Raw genomic sequence first — 24,849 nt, 5'->3', positions numbered from 1 at the left:
AAAGCATTTTTGTTTTTTTATTAACAAGAAATAAATTGAATTTAATTTTTTTACATACATAGGGACATGACTATTATAAATTAAATAATATGTCCAACATTTGTACATAAATTGCAATATATACATACATTTTGTGTGTACATTTATTGAAGTTAAGTTTAAGTCCCTCAGGGTCAGAACATAAAAATCCATATTCCCTATGCATTATTTTTTATTGTAAGCTTTACACAAGTGGGAGTCCAAAATTAATTTCATCAGTATACATATGTATATGGGTCGCCCACATAAAATCCTACAAAAATGATTTTTTTGGATTTTGTATTCTTATACGAATTATGGTCACTTTCTATCATAAAAATCCCATTATTTCCTTTGGGTAAGGGCTGCAGATTCTGTAAATAAAATGCCCAACTCTGATTCTGTTTCCTGTACTTTAAATTTCACTTCCTCAACTCTAATAAACAATTTTTTACTAACATATTTTATAGCCTATATTAGTACTATTGACTCATTTGAGTATAGAGACTATAAATATATATTTAATTTATAGCTCGTGTGAAAATATTAGGGGTGTGAGGATTTGAAAAAAAGGAAAATAAATTCGAAGTTGATGCAGATGACATAGAATCAAGGTACTCTGAGACATTGCAAGAAGTTAAACAATCTATCATAAGTACACAACAAATGATTGAAGAATTCACCCTGGTGTCAGGTTTGACAGTTAACTTAAAGAAATCCAAAATTGTGTCTAGCTGTGGACTAAGGTTTTAGTTCCGGCCCTTAAAATATTGGGTACCTTTGTAAAATTGGACGAGAGTGACACAATTGAGAACGACAGGAAAATCAAAAACAAATAAGGAACGTATACCTTTAGCCATTCTATGTCAAATCAGAAATCAGCAAAAAAAAAAAAAAAAAAAAAAAAAATAGAAAAGTCACCAGAACAATCTCAGATTTGCATGATTTTTGACACACGGTCTCAAATTTATGAGAAAATTAAGAGTGCTAAATTTCAGCACATAATTATGTGTCGTTCATTGATATAGATAATCGTCCCAGTGCCTTTTTGGACTAAAATTTTCAACGTCGCTTATATCGTAACACCGGACCCTACTTTTTTTTTTGTATATTTTTTTATCCAAAAGAGCTTACCCCTTGGAATGGTACTTAGCCATTTTGATGCATGAAGGATTCAAAAATGAAGTCAAAAATATACTATTAAATATGATTATTAAAATAGATTCTTCATTCTTTTTTGAGATTTGAAAATGTCGTTCTTTTGTTCTTGTTGCTGCTGTTAAGCCTCCCAGATATTTCTAAATCCCTCCTCCACCTCCCAAAAAATCAAGTAATATTTATTTAAAAAAATTGTGATGACAGAAGCAACAAGGGCGAAAGGACGACATTTCCAAGTCTCAAAAAAGAATGATCAAACTATTTTCAAATTATGTCAATCTTTATAAACAAGTGATATATATACAATAAACTACTCATATTTTTCTCTAATTTGTCAACTTCTAATCAATATTATGAATTACTGTAGCTCAGTTTTCTTTCGTCGGTCTATTTACATAATAATATAAGTTTGAAATATAAACAGTATACTCGTACTTGACCAAATTTCCGAAGAACATTTAGGGTTAAATTAATAATTTTAAATAACCGAGTAATATTTTTGGTTATGGACAAATTAAAATTACTTTATTTAATAAATATATTTTTTTCAACAGGCCATTGACTCTTCCGATAGATGGGAAATCCAATACAGAAGGAATTATCTGAATGCAAGCCATCAAATACAGTTGGCCAACTATGAAAGGGAAAGAGTTGTGAACGCTACGGACAAAGAAAATTGCTTCAAATTGAGTGTGGATAAAACAGGAAACATCAATCTTCGTCTCTCTTGTTGTATCTCGAAAGGCTTTATGCACAAACCCGAATCCCTTGTCTCCGTTGATCCGAATCGATGCCAAATATTAGTTTGTGAGCAAATGGTATTCAACAAATACCCAAATATACACAGTAATGACTCGAGTTATTGAATTTTGCAGATTGAGAGCGATCCCTATAGCGTGGAAATCGTCACAAAGTCCCCTGTTTTTGTACATTCGGAAGCCATGACAGGATGTTGCTTTCGATCCGGTGTTATGTACAAACCTGGAGCTACCTTTTCAGAAAATGGACGTTTCTTGACTTGCTGTATGGGTAATATTTATGCGAATCTAGATGAAGATGATTCTTCAGAGGTTAAAAAAGGGAGCCGCACAGAATCAACTAGAGAACCAATATCTTCATCTACAGGGGCGAAGACAAGGGCATTTAAAGTCCAATCTACTACTCCTACCACTCCTGTTCAAGTAGGGAATAGGTGCCCTAGTTACAAGGTAAGTAATGAGTGATTATCTACTTTCTTTTTTGTGTCATCATGATGACTTGAGTATTAATTGAATCAATTAAATGATTATTTTTCCTCTTTAATAAAGTGTTTTCTTTTAAAATTGGTTCATTTTAAAAACTTCACAATACTTTTTCACATTAAAAAAAAAACCTTGAGATGTTCACGTAATGTTGTGTAAATGTATGTATAATAGAAAAATAGAATATAACAGAAAAAAGGCTCGAAATCATCTGGTAATGAGGCAAATAAGTCATTTACACCAGCTACTATTTATCCTGTATTTTTTAATATGAATTGTAAACGGAGTTTGGTAGTAAAGCGAGGACTTTTAAGCCTCCTGGCCTTCCCAGCCTCTGTTAGAAAGTGGTATGGGGTCCTTTTGTATGAGGTGAATACCAATTCGCCTTTTCTGACCCTCTTGATGGCATCTAGGAGATCTGAGATGCCTTACGGCTTTTTTTTAACTCATAATGACGAGATGACAAAATGCTTATGATGGTTGGTTTATGCACAAAAGATGGCTGAACAAGAATGTCGAAAAATAATCACTGAACCTTACCTAGTATTTTAGATGATACTGTTTTATAATATTACTAAGTAATATTTTGTTAATAGCGTACCTATTTATTTGTATGAGATAGCCAAAAAATCCTAAAAATAATAAGATGGCTTTATTTATACACGACCAAGGATCAACAACAAAAGGGTATTTTTACCCTTTTCGCAATGGAGAATAAGTACAAGTGAAACCAGGGAATAGACAGCTAACTTGCAGTATTTTTGTGTTATACATAAAATCCCCAAATGTTTACTCATTGTTAAACTTGATGGGCGCAGAAATTGATTATAAATAGAGATAGGGAAAAATATTATCGGTCGCATGTTAATAAAGAAAAAATGAAAATAGTAACCTAGACTATTTGAAGAATGGTTTAGGAAGAGAGTACTTTAGCTGTCATGACTTATGAATTAATGTTTTAATTATAATCATCACATTTTATAATTCCTTCATGACCAAATCAAATGTTGTTTAGAGAAATTGGTGTCATTTTGAGCCTTTGACGATTGTGTATCATGTAAAAAACGTAACCTATTCAAAAGTATTTTATAGCTACAATTTTACTTTCCCTCACATTGAAAAAAATAAGGAATCCAAGGAGTTAAAAAGAAGAACAAAGGAAGGACCTTTATGCAAAACAGTTAATTAACTTCTCTAAGCCTCAAATAAAAATTGCTTAATATCCGAATAAACCATAATCTAGGCATTATCAAGGTAAATATATCATTCCAAATAATCTGATTGAAATTTTCAGGAGCATACAGAAAAATATTGGCAATAAAATGTAGATTCAAAAGGAATTAAAAGTATTTTTTTTTTAAATCAGGGAGTAAAATATCCCAGTTCACTAACAAAGGACTAATCAATGACGGAAAGTAAAATATTGATTTTTAAAGGTCACCCTAATATAGCTTCTTCCATTTGCGCCCTCACATCTTTTCCTAGAGTAAATGATTCTAAAAAGATGGATATCCTCTTACGTATTGTTAAAATTTCATCTCATACAAAAAAATAAAATGTAATCAATCGACAAAATTCGTTGTCCCAAATATTTAGAAAAGGAACATCCTTGGATAACACTAATGCCTACTTGGACGTATTAAAGAACAAGCTAAAACCCTGAATCAATATGGTTACCAATGGGAGGTCTTCCATGGAGCAGCAGGACTCGGCACCCTGCAACACCACGAAAAAAAGCGTCAATTTTGACAGCTTCATGTCTCCCTACTTTTGGCCTAAGGATTGATTTTTTTGTGTGTAGAGATGCGACCGAACGACAAACCAACCGAACGCCTTCAACATCTAAGTGGAACTTCCAAGATTTTCTAACAGATCAATTGACAAAACCTGATCGCACTTTAGGCTAAGTATACAAACTATGATTTAGGCTGGATGTGATTTTATTGAATAAAATAAATTAGAATCCATCAACCTTTCATAATCTGAATTATTCCTAACTGGTTGTAGATAAAATTGGGATTAGCAAAGAAACCTTTTCACGGCACAGATAGCTTGATCACCCTGTATTGTTTATATTTTATGAGCAGGAGCCAAGACGGTCATTTACAAAAAAAAATATATATATATATATTGATTTACTTGTATGGATGTACATATAAAGACGTGTAGATAGTAGCATCCATTATCGTTGTATGATATTTTCAATAATAATAAAGAATATATATAAAGGTAAATATGATTAATATTATTGTCAGGGACCTGAGTGATTTTCTTCTTCGAACACTCAAGAAAATGTATTTACTACATATATACAATATGACCCTTCCCTTCGTCTTCAAGATAATGAAAAATGGAGGTCACGTACAAACTAAAAAACGACAGAAGGAATAAGAAAATAAATCCGATGATAACTAATATCATAAAATTATATATACATATATATATTATTTATGTATTAAAGTTGTTCGTCAATTACAAACTTGTTAATTCTTCACCAAAGGGAACTAAAGTAATTAATGCATTACTTTAGGGATATGGGATGTAAAAAAGAAAGAAACAAATATCCAAACTTATTGAATAAAAAGCTTCAAGAAATAGTATAGATGCAAAAAGTATAATAATGGAAGAGGGAGTGGTTTTTTTAGTTGCTATCTGACAAGCTGTTCAAGGCGTTACATGGAAAATAAATAAGTTAAATGAATTGAGTGACGTTTAGAGGCCCTTCTTTATTTCTCTCTTAGTCAGAGATGCTTGTAGCTGAAACGTCATGACAGCTAAGCTTTTCTTTTCCAAAACATTCTTCAATTTGTGAGAGCTTCCATATTGAATTAGATTGCTTTCTTCTTTAATATGCCAAATATGCTCCTGATTAGCATAAATATGTATGTACAACAATAATTAAAAAGAAGAAGAAAACGTTTTTGTTGTGAAAATTCAATAATTGAGGACTTCATAATTAATTGGATAAAAATAGAATTAATAATGTTTTAATTTTTTTATTCTATATATGATATCGTTTTAACACTTGAATGTTTTTGTTCAAAATATTAAACATACAAAAACAACAACAACAAAATACAATAAACAACGAAAATGTTTCAAACTGCAAGTTGCTTTTGAACTACAAAAACTTTCTGGTAAATTTGTGTTGTTATTAATATGATGTTATAATTTCATATATTTTACTTCAAAATTGTTTTGTCAAAAAAATATCATTAATGAATAAAATACTTTTTTTAAACATTAAATTAAGTATAAAAATTATATTTAATTATGTAGAAATTATTTACAAAAACAATCATAATTTACAATCATGGCTTTCAGCTTGGACACTGATTTCCAACAGCTATTTTTAATTGAGGTGTCATATTGTTTGGCTCAATCTTTAAGAAGGGCATACCTGGTGGTAAATTTGACTCCGTCAAACACTCCTTTCAAACGTCAAACAAAAGCAATATCAATTGTATAAGATATTTGACTTTGTATTCAGTTTGTCTAGTGCGATGTTAGATCATTCAAGCTTTCTTTAACAATCAAAGTCCTTTAAAGTATCTTTCAGATTCCTTCCGAACATACTATGCCCAGGATTTGAAGATTTGGTTCATGATAATCCTCCTTAAATCAAAATCCCTGGCTGGGCATTTGAAAATCGCCTTTCCCCTTTTCTCTTCGATAGTCTCTTTGACTGTGGTCATCGTCTCCTACCAGTTGTTCGAAAGTAATGTACTGTTATTAAAATGGAAGTTTAAGAGGTTTTATAGCACTTTTTTTTTGGTAAAAATCGGCTTCAAAACATTGTACTATAATAGTTTTAGAAAGGAAATCAGTTTTAAAGTTAAGATTTATTACTCTTAAATGGAAAATGGAAGGAAAAAGAAAGAAGGTTGATGTGCTAGTCTGCACCGGTTATACCAACATCATTTTGCCTGTTATTAACAGGATCAAAAGTGAAGATTTTTAGATCATTGAAGAGAATGAACCTGTTTCCATGATGTTTCAGATCATTCAGGATGCGTTTACTGTCCTGTAGGTGAGTGTTTGTCTTGTATATCATGAAAAAAGGTTGTATTTGAAGACTTAAGGACTTTCCACTAGCAAATTTACCTTTTTCGCACACTCTGGACTTACTCATGATTTTTTTTTCTTTCACAGCTCAATCATTTTGAATCTTTGATTGTCTTCAAGGGCCCTTCAGGCAAGTTTTGGAGTACGTTTGGTTGGTCAACCACTTGGAGGTTTGTCTTCAATATTATCTCCAGTTTCAATTCTTTTCTTGACCCTCAAGAACCCTACATGATGTTGGTGTGGCCGACGCGCATTAGAACATCAATTTTCTTTCCTTTAGCTTCCATTTTTCATGTAAGGATATTTAATCTGACCTAAAGAACTGATTTCACTTCTAAAGCTATCAAAGTACGCACTCGATGTTTAAAAAAATGCCCATTCAACCTCTTAAATTTTCATTTTAATAACACTCCAAGACTTTTTATACAGCCCAAATAAGTTTCATGGCTTTTCTCATAACTCTTGCGAATATCTTGGTACTATTACGTTTGATTTTCTTGAACAACATTACTCGGTAATTGTACAAATTAAGCAAAATTTCTGTCATATTTTGTATTATGCTATGCAAATAAGCTAATGTTATTAGACCGTAAAAAGAATGACAATATAACAAAATATAGGATAAAAAATCATGCAATATATTAAGTAAGTCATTAAATAAATCTGGAGGCAAAATCTTAATTATTAATTACAAAAGTAATTTTCATAAAAAAGGGATTAAAATAAATTATACATATTTTTCATCATAAAAGACTGCAAAATTAAATTAAATGAGTGCAACAAAAAAATAGAATTTATAATCATATCATGATAGATTTACGGATCCTTAATTACAATTGACGCATGGAAACCACTTCCTTTTCTGTTCTTTTGAACAATGTTACTAATTATATATTGTATAATTAACAATCACAAGAGGAGGGATCATATTTGATATCATCTAAACTTCAAAATCCAATAGTATCTAACATATAGACACTTAGGTCTCTATAAAAATTAAGGAATTATTTTTGTGACGTAGCGGAGCATCGACAATCCCATCCACCTTGCGAAATTTTATGAAACGATGAGGCGAAGTAAAACAATACCATCTTTTGAACTCTTTTTTGACAATTTTGCCCTCCACTATGATGCCTGATGCCAACCACTTCGACTACGTCTTTTGGGTGCATGTCAAGGAGCAGTGTCTGTCAACCAAACACCAAACCCTTCAAACCCCTATCAGCCAGCACTGAGATACAATGAGAGAGGACTACATCCGTAACGGGTGCCAGGCACCTGAGAGCCATCATTGCCGCTAAGGGCGGCTACATTAATTATTAGGAGTTCTCAGAAACAAATCTACTTATAGTATTAATTTTGTTGAAATTGTATTATTAATTAATAAATTATTTCTTGTTGAAGTTTAAAACTCAAAGTGTTTAGATTCTTAGGGAACACTTGTTTTTTGTTTTTTTTAGTTTATAATTACTTTCTTGAAAAAAAAACGACAGCAAAAAATTTCAGTTCACTCAATCAAACATATAAAAACGATGACAAAAAATACTTACAACAATTTTATAAAAAAATTAAAAATCCTCAGTTACCCACTAAAAAAACAAAAACAAAACAAGAAAACCGAAAAAAAAACCCATTTCCAATCTAAAAAATTTGATCTTTTTAAAATTGCACATTATGCTATCGAAAACCATCAATTATTTAGCTGAGAGTGAATAATGTAATCAACGAGGAGTCGTACAATGAAAGTCTAATAAATTCCCTAACTTTTATAGGTTTGAACTGTGTCAGTTTGTCCATGATACGACCCTAGCAATTTAAATTGGCTATATCCATTATTTTCTTGCTTTTTTGGGAATTTACTTTTCTAATAAATATTCAAAAATAAACCATAATTGGAAAACTTACTTTTTCCATCAAATTGATTGGAAGAAATCTATCATAATTTGAAAAGCCTGACAGTTGATAAAGGAATGTATAACATTGTTAAATAGTTTGTTTCAGTCTTTAAAAAGGAGAATTTCAATGCAAACACAGAGTATATTCACTATTATTTGTGGAAAATAAATTTAATATGATTATTTTAATGATTTTGAAGGCAAATTAAGGTATCTTGAATGATAGAGATTCAAAATATATAATATTTTGGTTTGTTAAAAAAAAGAAACCGAAAATAAACGTGGTAAGACTGACAATTTGAATAATGTTTGGGAGCAGTTATCAAATGATATAACTAAACAATTTTGCGTTTCCTGAGTTGGGAGGGACGGGAAAAGAAGAATATTATCTATATAGAACATGCTAGTGTTGAGACTCGGCCCAAGACAAAAAAAATAAAAACTTTCTCCTGAAAAATAAACAAAGTAGTTTTACTACATAATATAAATAGATGATAGATTTATTTCAATCCATACATTTGTTTAAATGGGAAATTACAGGAGCGTCAAAAAGTTTTGGGCCATGACTTTAATTGCGTTTTGAGAGGTTTGATTTAATTTTATGCAGAAGTTGTCATTACAAAAAATAACAGCTGATGGTTTACTTTTAGAACACTTTATTGACCGAGTCTCTAAGATAAATATTAACGAAAAAATAACAAAAAATGTAAGAAGTGGCATTATTTTCATCACTGCAATTTGAAGAATGTTTGAGAGAGAACAGCTTCGCTCTCATCATATTTTATTTGATTAGCTGCAATCAGCTCTGAAATGAAGGAAATCCCATAGCGTAACGAATTACGAATGATTCCCTTTCTACTCTGAGGTAAATAGTACTTATAATACATAAAACGACGTAACAAATCCTAACCGTTACTATACATATTCAATGACACAGTCCATGGGTTTGTAGATTCTCCGTCTTTAACCATTCTGAAGAAATTTATGAAATTAAATGTAAAAGGTTTGATGGGGGGAGATAAAAAGTTTCAGAAAGGTATTTTGCTGTTTGGACTTTTATGGAAAGGAAGGAGCTTCATCCAAAACAAATAAAAAACTCTGCAAAACCTCTTATTGCGAGCAGGCTGACGTCATAATAACCGATTGCTGAAGAAGAAGTGAGGGGTATAATTAAGGCCGCATCCGCGAGATATGTGTCCTTATCGCTGAAATTCCAAACATAAGAACGGATACATGGACCTCAGCATCAGAAGTCATCAAGTTTATTCCATCTTCCAGGTTCATAGTTTTTTAATCCATGTTCCTTCCAGTGTTCCCTGGCTAAAATATCCATTTGATTTAATACTCCAGGATAGTACATGAATTCAATAGGAAGTAACAGACGTCTAATATTTATCTTAGATTTAAATAATATGAAACGCTTGGACGTAAAAAAACACCTTAAATAGTTTTGCAATTTTCCTTCTCTTTTTTATATGACGCTATTGGGTATGTTTACACCTCTGTAAAAAGCATTGACTCTCTACCTGTTGTAATCTAATTGGATATTTTACCTATGTACAAATATAAATGGACATACAATCCTACTCCATATATATTTTTGTCTAATTAAAACGTATTGAAGCAAATGAATAACTTGTAGCAATTTCCAATTTACTTAAACAAATAATATTTAAAGCTCAATGCAGTATTTGATTTTTTGTTGCAGATCTTTTTGAATTGTTTTTTTTTCTTCTGCGACCTATATACGCGGTGATGTATAAAATATGCTCTACAGGCATGTTAAAATAAAAGAAATCTAAATGGAACGTGGTAATCCCTACAATTTGAAGAATGTTTAAGGAAAAAGGTATCTTTAGTGCCATGATGCTTCATCTCGTAGCTACTCACTCCCATTAGATGAAAGCACAAGCCCCACTACATATCTAACAATGATATGGGAAAGAAATACAGTTATGTCGATCCTCAATTTAACTACATGTCCAACAAGAACTTTCAGATATTACTCAGCCACAAATCCACCGTGTTACTACTCTTTGTCGTTGATATCCTAGTGATAACTTCATATTTATAATATATTCTCTCCCACCAAACAAACGAAAAAGGATGTGAGTTTTAACAAAAACAGCACTTTTTTAGATTGCAACCACAAAAACGCTTGTATTCTTTGTATATATTTTCCAACATATATTCTTTTATTTTTGAGGAGAGAACAAATACGCATAAGCTATAAAGTGAATGACAGATATTAGTACTGAGAAGTTATAGGTATTAGTCGTAGTTGGACTAGGAGTAGACTTGAGGATCGACTTTGGAGTTTGTGTTCATTTCCATCATCTCATGTCCGCTCACAGCTAAATTAATGAAATGTCATGACAGCTAAACTGATTTTATCCTGCACATTTTGCAAAATGTCAGCATTATTGTGTTCATTTTTAGTTTCTTTCCCTGTGGATGTTATTATTTTTATCCTTGATTATGACAAAGGTTTTCATTAACGACATACATACTATGTTGGTACCCATGCACATATATATATATAAAAGCAATATGTATTATATTGTGTATGTATATACTCTGAACATTGCAAAATACTAACTAAAATATACAAGAAGGATTACATAGACTTTATATACAGAAAAAAAGATACGTATTCATTTCTCGCGAGTAATTGTAGGATTAGTGTTGTTTTGTTGCCTTATAGCTACTCGAATACAAATAGGTATAAGTGTTGAGACTCAATTTGGAACTGATTTAGTTTCCGTTCGGTCTTATGTGATTTTTTCTAAATCTTTTAGATCCGGCATTTTGATCCAGGCTGCAATCTCAGACAGTAGAACGGAATTTAATCATTTTTAAATCGTTGACCGAATTTTTCGGTTCCAATCTATGGACAGATGTGTCTCCCCGTCTTGCACTGATTTATTAGTTGAGAAAATATGACAAATGCAACACATTTAATTCCATATGACTTTAATGTTGGTCCTTGATCGTAATTTGAAAGAACAACTTGTGTCCTCAATATGTCATCTATAGAATCTGTGTATAATAAATTTTCAATAATACTGATCTGGACGGACTTTTTGTAAGACCAATCCAATCTCCTTAACTTTATTGTATCAAACAACCTTTCGTAAGAAAATAATCAGAGAAAAAAAGGCTCAAAATCTGTTGGTGGTGTCCAATTATGTCCAAATACTTCTTCACTACGAAATCATTAAGAACTAATGTTTGCAACCAACCAACACTGATTAGGTGAAAATAATGTTGATACCTGACAACAAAATTCAACACAAAAATATCAAAACATTTATCTTTAGTTATATGACATTAATGTTTTTCCATCTTTACAATTTAAAAACCCAACTGACTTCATCAATAATTCAGCCATGGAATTGGTCGAGACCAAATTTTCAATAAGACCGATTGTATTCCGTTATTTTTGCTGTATTTCGTAGCTTTTCATATGAAAAGAAAAAGTCAAAAATTGAACTCAAAACCAGTTGATAGTTAGGATATTCTGACAGAATATTCTATAATTGTTTGAAAATGTTCAGCTTAAAAAGAGTTAATTCAAACAATCCGAACAATAATAAAGAGAAAAGAAGCAGAAAAATTGGTCAGAGACGAAGTTATCCACACAGATCTTTGATTTGAAACTAATCCAGACCAATTGAAAATACCTAATGATTTATTTTCACTAAAAATCCTCACAGTCTCAGATTCATCCAGGATTTTCAGACCGACAATCTAACGCTAGGAGTTAGCTTCATAATAATAACCAGACCAACTTTTGAAATAGACTGATCAACATAGGTTTTTTGTTGGACTAATCCCAAGTTGATAGTTTTTTTGTGTCTCACAACCTTTCATACGAGAAGAAACAAAGAAAAAATGGCTCATAATCAGTTTGTATTCAGCACATTCTGGCCCAATTTTTACAACCTAAGTAATTATTATTCAGTACTTGTTGTCAATAATGTATTTGCGTATTTTTTGTCTCAATATATTAATATTAGACTGTATCGTATTGACAAAAGATAACCCTGGATATTTTTTCTTTCTCATTTTGTTCCCCGTCTGAACAAGAAAAAACCATCAAACGTTTTGATTTAAAAATCTACACATGTCGATGTAAATTAGATTTTGATATTGCTTCTTTTTAATCATGGATTTTAATCCAGGATACGGGATATATCTGAAGTTAATGTTGGACATGCTAACTAATTCTTTAAACACACCTTAATCTATCATAAATAATGCATCTATATAATCGGTTACACCAACGTGTTATAGGCGATTGATTAAGACCGAATTTTTCTTAGAGACCAGCTAAAATTGAACTTTTGAAAAGGACCTGATTTAGTTAGATCCTCTAAAACCATTAGAGTCTTATTCATGTTTTGAATTTGATTGCCCAAATACGAATTAGTTCTTGCTAGTATTGTATTGTCCTAACTTGTTTGCTCCAGCCCAGTCTTGGGATCTGTCTTTAGCTCTCCGTTTTTATATCCCAGTAAGTAACTTGAGTAAAGTCTTAAAAATAAAACAAATTGTATTACGTTATAAACAGTTGTCAAATAGTCAAGAATCTATTGTATATATTTAATCAATTTTGTACTCGTTAAATCAATAAAAGTGCTATAAAATATAAACTTGTTTGAGCTGAACGGAATGCTACAAAATATATCCTATGCTTAAAAGTTAATATTAACAGTGTTAGTTGAGTGTCTCATCAATATATTTATAATTTGTTATGGTCATAGTTAAAATATTTGACTTTCATTTATGATCAAAATGTATATTTATTATTTTTAACAATTCTTCATTACTTCTCAAGTTTTTACTCAGGAATTACAGAAAGTTTTACAGAATTTGATGTATAGAAAATCTCAGTTCCTCCTAGAAGGGTTAAGACCGTCGGTCCTTCGGTCTGATAGTAGGAGGGGGATGGATGAGCTATAACCCCCCTTCCCAAAAAATTAATGAATTTTGGTATTCTCACCAGAAAATGTAAAATATAATTAAATTTTTCAAATTGAATAGCTATAGATTTTTGAATTTTTTCTACGAAAAACTTATATTTGAAACTTAATTTTAGAAATTGTTTTCTACAAAATTGAAGTTTATAATTTTTTTCCCAAAAAATCAAATTGCAGTTTTCAGTCGTAAATATGGATTTGCACAATAATGAGGCATTTTATTTTTCTTTGATACAGGTTCAGGTCCATCTTTTTGAAAGGACCAATTTAGTTAGGTTCACTAAAATCATAAAAGTTTTATAAATGCTCTGATTTTTGAATGAGTAAACACGAATTAGTCCTTCCTAGTCTTGTATCAGTTCTTATTTATTTAGTCAAGTCCATCTTAAGCCCATTTCTTGGGAAAGAATCCTTAAGCCACGTGTCCTCTGGAATGCGAGTACAAGAACTGATTAAAAAAAGAGAGATAAGGTTGATTTAATACCTTCATCCTTTTTAGGACTGTAATGGACCGGACAGAGACTGAACTGGACAGGAATGTAGTCGTCCCCAGGCCTTAATACGGATCGACTCAACACTATTTCTTGCCACCAATTGATTGAAGCCATTTATTTTTTCCTTTATCTTTTTGTGATCCACCAATTTAAAAAAAATACAGAATGAGTTTGATCCACTAAAAACAACTATAACACTCTTGGGGGGGAGAAGATTGGTATATTATTTTCGGACCAAAAAACCAACACTAACAAAAAGCTCTCTTTTTTTTTTTTTTTTTTGACATTCACAAAAATCTCATTATTAAGGGATTATGAAACTCCCGAAAAACTTTTTTTCTTCTTGGCAGGAGTGGGAGAAAGAAAGAATAATAAAAGTTTTAAAAAACAAGGTGGGTCTTGGTTTTTCTTCATTTTCGTATTTGTTCACACAGACTCTTATCTTTATTTGTTCTTTTTTTCTTCTTTCTGTAAATCCTTTGAAGGAATGCGTCTTGCATTATAATTTATTTCCTACCTTTTGTTTATTCCTCCTTCTGTTGTTTTTCTGGTGTCTACACCTTTTTTTCTTTTTCTACCAATAACAGTCTTAGACAAATATTTATATACTTGACTGTATATCTTAATAAAGGAGGTAAAAGATACATAAACATTACTTACATTGCTAATTACATTGTACAGAAAGGAACAGTACATCTTTGAACCCATGCAGAAACATTCTCATAGGCAAAACATATATGACACTTGGTAGAGCAGAAACCTTTGTCATTTTTTCTGTATATTAAAGTCAAATGTGCAATGTTGAATTTATTGAAATGTAAAATTATATATTGCATTCATACTTTAATACAGGATAGATCTTATCTAGTGGTAGACTTCATAGAGAAGGACAACAAGACATCTATTCCCTGAACAGAGCAAGCTTAGACGGTTAGAAAGAGAAAATAATATTCTCAATTTTCTCAAGACTAACAAAAATGCAGGCAAAGTTTAGCACAGGCGAAGTCTGCCTCCTATTTTTGTAGAAAGGAAGGAACAGTTCCGGATAAGATCTTCTTGGATCGAACTTCTGGATAAGAAAGTAACACCTTGGGCGAGGGAAAAGTTTGCGGATGACTTTGTTGTCACTCAAGACGGAGCTCCGTGTCATCGCTTAAACCCAGGCCTTCCTAAGATACAATTTTCCTGACATTTGGGACTTAAACATCTGGTCGCCTTTCTCTTCAGACGCTACCCTTTTGGACTACTCTATCTAGGAGTTTCTGAAGGGGAGGGTGTCCAAGAAGGAGTGGACCAAGCTTGAGCCTAACTAAATGTCAAGGTCTTCAAGGGACTTAGGCCTCGTATTGGGGCAATTATTAGAGTAATATTTTCAGATGATCTAGTAATAATAATGTCCTCACAGAATCTCTCATTAAAATCTTAATAAAACAAATAATAAAATGTGTACTTTCATAATACTTAAAGCATTTTATAGTAACTACAAGCAAAAATAAACAATAATGGCATATAAACTCCATTTATTGATATATTAAGGCTAAATACCCTTGAGGCAAACTGGCTGCAAGGCGTAATAACATACGACAAAATATCCTGAGGCAAGATTACTGGTCACCCAATAATATAGTTTATGAATGCTGATAAATTTTGAATCAATTTATATTGAATAAACCAACATCTATTTCAAGTTCTATTGAGTTTATGAAGCTCTAATTTGCCCACTACGATTTCCTTACGCTGACTGTTATAGTGCTATTCATGTTTCAGCCAACAAGCTTTTCAGCTGGTCTAATTTGTGCTTAACAAGAAATTATACCCAAAAAAACTTGATATTTTTCTCTGCAGAATGATATTTTTTTAAAGTTTAATTGTAGGTACTGGGGTGATCTTATCTAGTAGTACAGTACACAATGTATTATTTTCATAATTTTCAAGAGTTAAGAGTTACCCAAGAGGTTTCGTGAGGATATTTATTTTACAAAACCATTTAAAAATAGTCCTCAGTACACCTTTTATTCATTATTTGAACCCTCAGCAGTAATAATTGTCTCAATACGAGGCCTTCATCCCTTGCAGGCCTTGACTATGTAGTCAGACGCGAGCATTGTCCACTCCTTCTTGATGCAGAGACTTCTAGAAACTGGAAACTCCTGAGAAGAGTAGGGAATCGCTTTTGGAGAGGAGAGAGGCCACATGGGGAGGTCCCAAAATTCCAGTAGTTTTCTCTCAGGAATGATTGTCTCCTAGTGGTGCAATGACACGGAGCTCCATTTGATTGATAAAAAGTTGTTCTCAAACTTTTCTTTGACCCAAGTTAGCACTTTCTTATCTATTTTTTTTTCTTTTCTTGAATCCTTGATTCAGCCCCTCTCAAATCAATTAATTTTAAAAGTTCAATGGCAGCCTCTGTCGAGGCGATTCTTCCTCTCCTCAAAAATATGCCTAATACCATGGGGGCTGGGAATACGTCTCTGGCATGATAAACAGTGATACGGCTGCACCCGAGCTCCTTGTATAGGGCCATGGAGGATATGTTGCGTGATATACAATTCAAAATTTTGCTCCTTTGTTTTTCCGTTTTCCTTTTTCTCTTTTTTTTTTAATTGAGTCAAAACTTTAAATAAGGAATCTAGAGTCACAAAACCCGTCTTTCACCGAGTTTGAAGACAATCGAAAAATAGATTTTCGATTTATCAAAATTTAAATAATGTGTACCACTATATAAAAGCAACTTTGTAATTTTTTTAAGGCCGACTTTGATAAATATTTTTGTCCAGACTGCTTTTTTAGACCGAAATTTAATCGTACTCAAATCGTGGACCGATTTTTTGGTTTGAATCTTTTGCACCAATTATGTCGCTTATTCTAATTGATAAGTTGTACTTATGATTTCTTAAACGTATTAAATTTTTAAACCTATGGAGCATAAATAGATTTCACTTATACAACGTGAGATACACATAACTAAATCCATCTTTTTATTTTTTCTACATTTTCTATTTATAACATTTTAAATGATATTTACAAGTGCAAAATGAATAGAATAGTTGAATAAAAGGATACAAAATTATTTGACGGAATTATTTTAATCATATAATTATTTATCATTTAACTCAACATGTTATATTTTTGGTTTTTAACCAACCCACAAACGTAGTTTTAAAAGAAATTTTCACAAAATGAAGCGTTAAACATATCAAAAACAGGTATTTTATGATATCATCATATTACAAACATTCGTATTTGAAAAGTATGTATTTAAAATATCACTAGGCTTAGAAAAATAATTTAGCATGGATTTCAAAGGCCTATTATAATTAATCCTTTGCTACACCCCTATATAGTGTATATATTAAAGCACATTTAAGATACTAAAATAAGCATTTCCCCATTTATCTCATGATTGCATTTCTTATCAAATGTGAATTCGTTCGTTAAAGATAAAAAATGAAGAAGATGATATTAAGAGCCATAAAAAAGCTCAATATAAGGAATTATTAAAATATTTTGTGAAATTATGTAAACTATCATCGTTATTTTTATTTTATTATCTTTTTTCCGTCAATAAAACACATTCAATAAAAAGTTGAATTTTCTTTGATAGGATAATGAAGAATTTATGTGTCAGAACATTTATAAATAAATAAAAATAGGGAAGAGCTCATTTTTCTGGTAAGTTATAAATAGGGCTCGACAGACAACCTAGCCTGTGGCTAGGAAAAATACCAGTTGGCCTAGTGCAGGGTATCCTATATATATCTAAAGTAATGTCATACTTTAAACACTGGATATACAGAGGAAATGTTGTGTTCAAATAATAAACGTATAAATAATTTGAACACATTGACCAGGTCATTAAAAATCAAGTTTTAATGACACATTACATATATTGTTGAGCTTGAATGGTCGTCTGTCTTAAAATAAGCTGTGACGTCCATAATGTCATAGCTCCGGTACGTTTATGGTTCAAATTAGGAGTATTATCTTGTAATTACCAATAATTGCAGGTGACTTTTAAGTCAAATATATTTTTCAAAGGCAAATTGTGCAATATTTTTTATTATTTCCCAAAGCTGTTTTCATTTTTTTTAATACATCAGGAGATAACTTTTAAGGTTAAAGTCATCATACATGCAGTTTGCTCATGATCGATGTAGACTAACAATGATGATTTGTAGAGGAATTATTAATTTATGTTCTTATTAGGCTCAGAGTAGAATTGATGATTAAATTTGAGGTAATTCCAGTCCATGTCCACAGATCTCTTTTTTTTTTTGCATCACTGGTTATTATGATCATCTGTTAGCTTCTAGGAGCTAGTTTAGTGGGACGTCATACAAGCTAAGCTGCCATTCTCCCAAAATATTCTTCAAATTCTCAGGATCACCGTGTTTCATTTCGTTTTTTTATTTATTTATTATTCTACGCGTATTTTCTGCAACACTAAGTACAGAGGTGCTTCCTCAATTTAACAACGAACACAATTTAAAAAAAAAAATGATTTCCTCCTAAACTAATAATCCGACTTTAATAAAAACCAATGACAAATGAATGCTGAATTAAAATAAAAAAATATTAATATTATCCTCTATGGCATCAATAATGGCCTCAAAAACGGGTAAGGATAATTATGACAGTTTTTTTTTTTGTTGGTAGATTCCGGAATTCCTCTTGGACTCTGGCCATCAGCTTCGATTTTGTGTACTTGGATCTTTAGGTATATAACTCAATTGCACCCCACAAGTGTGTTGAGGTTTGGTTGGCTTGTTTGCCAAATACTGGTTCTAACAAAGTCAAAAATAAAACAGGTCAACCAGGTTTCTTTACAGTGTGACATTAAGCTAATTCTTGTACCACGACGAATGGCCTGTTAGTAGTAACTTCCTTGATCCAGGGCTTGCCATAATCTTACAGGACCAAGATAGATGGATCATCATCCATCATTTTTTGCAATTTGGCAATGAAATCCTTCTATCCGTTTGAGCTCATATTGTGTTCAGCACCAATCACTCTTGATTCATAATCACCTACATATTCTTCCTCTTTTTTTCCTGATTCTCCAAACAAAAGACCAGTCCATTTTTAAGAAGATTGCAATCTCGGCATTGTCCCGTACGTTGCAGACGGCAACAAGGACACTTCTTTGTTGATCGATGGCATTTTTTTTTGCCTGGCCCAATAACACTTCTGCCTAGCCGCCATAATACCAAATAACTAACTGTACCTGCGCTAAATGTTCGTCGTTAGACAAAAGAACCTGGATTCAATAATTCAAATTTATGCTCCAAATATTAGATTTTTTCCTTGCTCTTCTTTATTTCTAAAATCCATAAGCTTACATACATACAAAATCCTCATATATTCCTAATATAAAACCATTCAAAAGAAATGGAAATGGAAAGAACTTTTACAAAAAGTAAGATGTTACAATTCACAGTCCTCACTTTCCCAAGCAAGATTACAAAGTGTGTGTTTGAATGTGTGTAATTCTCAAATTACGTTGGATGTAATAAAATGTTTTATTTGAAGGAGATAGAAGTAAAATATATGATGGTATACATAAAAAAATATAAGCACACCAATTTATTCTACACATAATCGAAAGACTTAAGTAAAAAGTTAAGGAGACATTTAAATCCAACCTGTAAAATTTGAATATGTTTAAAATATGTAAATTATTTTACAAATGTGGTGTGTCAACATGAAATAATCATGAACACATATCAAGAAAATGTTTAATTTTTTGTCTCTTGTAAATATACAGCCTCAGAATAGGACCCTCTTCCCACACCAAAAAGTAGTTTTAAAAGGCTCCCTAAATTTTTATCTTATATATGTTGTGTACATGTTGCAACTTGTATAAAAAAAATTGTACTAGTCGTTACTTCTTAATATTTCAATCTAATATTCAATTACAACATTGGTCAATCAGGCTCCACGGGCCAAATTGCAGCACTTTAAAAAAAATTAGATCACACGATTTGCTCGATCCTGAGGTTTCAAACCCTAACGATGTGTTCTCTTATAGTCACAAAGATTTAATACTTGCTTCACTAAGTGGTGCATGGTGGTTTGGTTGCTTTTCATATTCACAAGCAAGGCCGGTCGTCTTTTCTCTTCTACTTTTAATGGTACCTCAAACAGTTATTTTGATCTCTTTTATTGATTGGAACCTTGTGGAAGTTTTTGATGTACCTCTTTAGATCACTCAGTACACCAAAGTACAGTTATATCCCAGTACTTTTGAGATCTCTGAGGGTGATTTTCCACCAACAGATAGTTCTAGAATTGAACCTATGCGTTGTTCTATGGTTTTGGTTACAACACTCTCATTTCCCAGTTGAGTTTACTTTTTTTTAAATATTATAGTCGCTTACAGACATTGTTAAGAATAAGTTGTTAGGGTTTAACATAGAACTATAATGAATGGATTAAAAAGATGATGTTCCTAAAATGTGTTTTGAAGGGTATGTTAATTGAGAGCATTTTCGGCATGTTAAAAAACAACAACTTGTAAATCAACATGATAACCCCCACAATGGCATAATATTTCATGAAAATATAAAAGATGTATATATTCTTCTCTTTGAATGACCGGTTAAGAGAATAATTTCTCCTGAGTACATTCTCCATCGAGCTACGCTACTCTAATGGTATTGAAAAGTACCTCCTTGGCAAAGAAAATAAAACCAATATCACCACGAATATGTTGTATAGATTTGTTTAAATAAAAATTTCATTCCTTCAATATTTGAAGAATGTAATATATTTAATGTTAAAATATCTACATTAAAAAATAACTCTGATATATACGACCAAAGAATGAATCTTTATTAATGTTTTTAATCATAATTAAGAGTATTAGTCATGGAAATGGTGTGTTTTTAAGCATGTTAAAACGAAAATCATCCTGATAATCCTAACAACGCGGCAATGTGTCCGTTTGCAAAATTCCCTTCGGCAATGAAGTTTTCTACAAATCTCGTAAAAACCTGAAATTTATAGATAGATACATTTATTATTGAACTAGTTATTTTATTTTATTTTTTCAAGGCTTTAAAAATAAAACTTTAGTAAGTATTCGTAACGAAAGAGGTAATTTTCTTTAGAAACTTATATCTCTTAAAAATAAAACTTTTCTGTTATTTATGGTTCTAGACCTTCTTTAATTATGTCTATATATTTTTTCTTATTTTTATTTCAGAAATTATTATAACTAAATGTAATACGTATTATTTATGTATCTCCCTGTAGTGTGCACCCCGTAGGGACTTCCATTGCTCCGATTCCAGCTCGCAGCGATTCGATCTGCGACAAACTCAATATGCCATATTTCCAACAGTTCTCAGCGATAAAGGATTCAGGTAAAATAAATAAATAATTTTCATTCCCTAACCCTTGTGTCTTCTTACGCGTCAAAATGACCCGTTTTCAATTACGAAAAATAGCTATAATTGATATTTTTCAGATTTGAAATCTCTTTACTTTTCCTAAATAGACCTCATTATTAGAAATGTAAATAACATATCATTTTATATTGGTAAATTTTTGCTAAAAATGACTTATGGGTTATATTTACCCGGTTATCATAAATAATATTTTAGTTTGTAAGACTTGATTAAGGCCTTATGGAATGTGAATACGAAATAAGAACATTTTATGGAGGCATACTTACATATATTAGTTTTTTAATTAGTTATTTGTAATTCAATTTATCTCATACTTCAAATACACACAATTTTTTTAAAGCGGAGCATCTTGACAATGAGTGTTCATAAAAAGTAAAGACCACAAGAGAGTTAATATCTAAGACAAGGAGATTGCAACAAAGGACAATTGTAAATGACCATTTTTTTTAACTAGAGCAACATAATTTGCGTTGCGATGTTATAATACACCAAGTCCAAGAACATGCTAAGTCATTTTTTTAAGACCAAAATTTTCTTCCTAGCAATTTTCTGGTGTATAATGGTAAATAAAGTTTATTATTATTTGTGAACTATTCAGTATCAATATGTGACGCAGTTAGGTGTCTAATTAATAATCAAGGACAAATCAGCAACTGTGATATCTGTTACATAACATTACATAAAGGAAACCTCGAAGAAACTCTAGGATTTGAAAAATCCCTGGAGGACTATTTTGAGGTCACATAAGGGCTTCAGGAAGATCAGGGACGGGGAGTCCATCGAGAAGGTGTGCATCATCATTGAGCAATCCCACAAAGAGTACCTTCGTCTCAATTAGAAAGGAACTTGAAGTTAGTGACAAGAGAGTTAGGACATGTGTTAACGATGATCTCAAATGCCAGAATTATAAGATACAAACCAGTCAAAATTATGGCCCCGAGTAGTCCAGATCTTAATTGTATGGATTCTTTTGTCTGGCGATACCCTGAGGCAGACACTAACAGACGTCCCCATAAAACTAAAGCAAGTCTAATAGCTGACATCAAAGAGCTTTTTGCATTCATGCCCAGGGATACATGCTCCATATCAGAGGCCGTATCGTGACTGTGATCGTGGATGGGAACATTTATGTATCCAGTAAGACTCAAAACGCATTAGCCTACAATGACTTTATTTTATCTAAAATAAAAGTATTAAAAAGTATGGACTTTATTTTGGTTTTTGTAAATGCGAAAGAGGGTGCGAATTTCATCTTCGATCCCTGTATAATTTTCAATACAACACTCGGTGTAATTGTTCCATAAAATATTTTACTAATGTACCACTCCAGGTATGGCTGTACATAAGATTTTTCTTTTCCAATCCAAGTAATGATTGAGAAGCTTTTGAACCATAGAAACAAGAGCTACATATAATTAGTACTGTGGCATTCCTTATTTAGAACTGAAAGGACTGCATTCCAGTCCATTTTTTGTTCCTTAAAGAAGGAAAAATTGATCTTTCGTGACGTCATACAGGGGTTTCTTCCTTTTTTGTTATACCATTATGTAAAAGAATAAATTATGTAATTCAGTAAAAGTATTATATGTTCATTTTATACTACATTATATTAATTAAATAAATCTTTTTTGTGAGATGTGTGCCATTTTCTTAAAATATATCTTGTTTGGCTTAATAAACTATCTATAACTATATGATAAAATCCAAGGACTGACAGTCCTAAGGATCTTACCCACGGATTGGCAGTCTTAATGGAACTTTGCATCCTATAAATCGTAAAAACTGCACTTTTTCATGCATTGGTATTTTACAAGACCTTAACAAATAATTTACCCTTGGGAAACAATCATGGGAAAACACTGTTGGAGAGCAATGTTTTATCTGTTCAATTGAAAAAGTTTTCACAAAATGTAAAGGTACTGAAAGGATAAGTAGCCGAGTGTCAGATATATTGTATGAGTGAAACAGAGTTACGTTTAAGGAAAATCCTTTTCGTTTTTTTTATATTGGTCCCCATCAAAAAATTATTAACTTTATCAATATAAAAAAAGTAAGCATTCTATACAAGTTTTGATTTACGAGGACTCTTTTACACGGTCATATTTTAGATTTTATATATCAAATTTGTGTTATGTCTGCAACTTACTATTTCATTATTTAAAAAAAAATTATGTAAAATCTTGGACTTTCGTAAAAAAAACATCGTAAACATTTTCAGGAATGGAAAGGAGTACACATTAAGGCTTTACCATTACTGTTTTGTTGATACATCTTTCCATTTTTTAAAATGATTTCCCTTGTCTGCTAGTATGACCTCTATCCTGAGCTTAAAATGGCCAATTCTTGATAAAGGTCTCAGATATGGCCTTAAAGCCATCCCCATTTCTGTGAGGAGTAACACGGACTCTCTTCTTGATTACTACCAAAATGGAATAGTCGAGTAAGGAACACTCTGTGAGCAGATACGAGCTATTGACAAATTATGGCTTAACCAAGTAAACAAATTCTGGTCTCTCTTGACCTAGATAGCCTGATTTGATGTTGAAAGCAGTTGCCGATGTCGTTGTAAATAAGAGACCTTCCGTAAATCCTGAAGACATTTCCTCACATCCCAATCAAAGACATAGAAAGCCTTGGCATGTTGCCTAATTGACTTGACCGGGCCTTTGGTGATTGCAGTGTTCTCAAATGATCCCGATTTTACGGCATCTACCGCTGCCACCGGATCTTTCAATGCTCTGACCTAAACCCACCATATATTAAATCTTGTAAACAAGACTTTGGGAGAGCCTACGACCTTTATGTTCTCGTCAAAACTCGCTTTGGCATGGAGCAAATGAGACACCCTTGGCCTCGTTGCCTCCATGAAAAATAATGTTTATTCTTTACTTTTTGTATAATTGTTTATTACTGGAATCGTTCATACTTTTAATAACTAAACTTAGTATTTGAAATATTCATCTTACAGTAACTCAGATTAAGTCAAGTCCACGACTATATCTAAATACTGTAATATAGCATAATACTTTTTTTTATATTGTATTGTTAAAAAAAAAAAAGTTTTACCCGGTATGAAACAAAAAAAAAAAAAAAAATGGCATACTTACTCAGTTGTTTTTTTTTTAAATTAAATGAATTCTCCATTTCTAGAGAGCAACTGAAAAAATCACAATTTAATAAAGTCAAAATCTTGTAATTTTGACTGATTAAAAAATAATGCTATTGTTCTTAGACATGGACAAGGACTTTGATTTAAAAAAAATTGGAAATTCGGAACACACATTAACTGAATAAGTGTCACAGGAATAAAATAAGATAATATATGCATGGATATGGTGTAGGTAAATCTTAGTTTGTAAATTCATTAGGAGCTTCAAGTTCCTTTATTCATCAAAATAATTTAATTAAATTTTGTATTCCTCTCTACTTTGATATTTTTAGGAACAATGTTATTTTTTTATTCAATTATGAAAATATTAAAGTGGATGCTTGTAGAAATCAACGAATAACTACCTATTTTACTTATTTGGTAGCTTCACAATATTTATTAAATTTTTCGTTCCTACCCATAATTTCTTTATTTTAAT

At 31.6% G+C, this 24,849-nt stretch overlaps 2 protein-coding genes across 2 annotated transcripts in view; both read left to right on the top strand.

Moving 5' to 3' along the window:
* LOC121126087 (venom peptide isomerase heavy chain) overlaps positions 1 to 24,849 on the top strand; it is a 157,000-nt gene that overhangs the window by 13,358 nt on the left and 118,793 nt on the right. The gene's annotated exons all lie outside the window — the stretch shown is intronic.
* LOC121126257 (uncharacterized) overlaps positions 1 to 24,849 on the top strand; it is a 119,559-nt gene that overhangs the window by 10,731 nt on the left and 83,979 nt on the right. Inside the window, exons 2-4 of the mRNA XM_071891765.1 lie at positions 1,731 to 1,994; positions 2,052 to 2,384; positions 21,108 to 21,217. Coding sequence (XP_071747866.1) covers positions 1,731 to 1,994; positions 2,052 to 2,384; positions 21,108 to 21,217 — 707 coding nt within the window. The remainder of the gene's footprint in view (positions 1 to 1,730; positions 1,995 to 2,051; positions 2,385 to 21,107; positions 21,218 to 24,849) is intronic.

The sequence above is a fragment of the Lepeophtheirus salmonis genome, chromosome 11 (assembly GCF_016086655.4).
Source record: "Lepeophtheirus salmonis chromosome 11, UVic_Lsal_1.4, whole genome shotgun sequence".
NCBI classification, from domain to species: domain Eukaryota; kingdom Metazoa; phylum Arthropoda; class Copepoda; order Siphonostomatoida; family Caligidae; genus Lepeophtheirus; species Lepeophtheirus salmonis.
The sequence above is the reverse complement of the archived record's forward strand: the minus strand, read 5'-3'. Positions and strand labels throughout refer to the sequence as shown.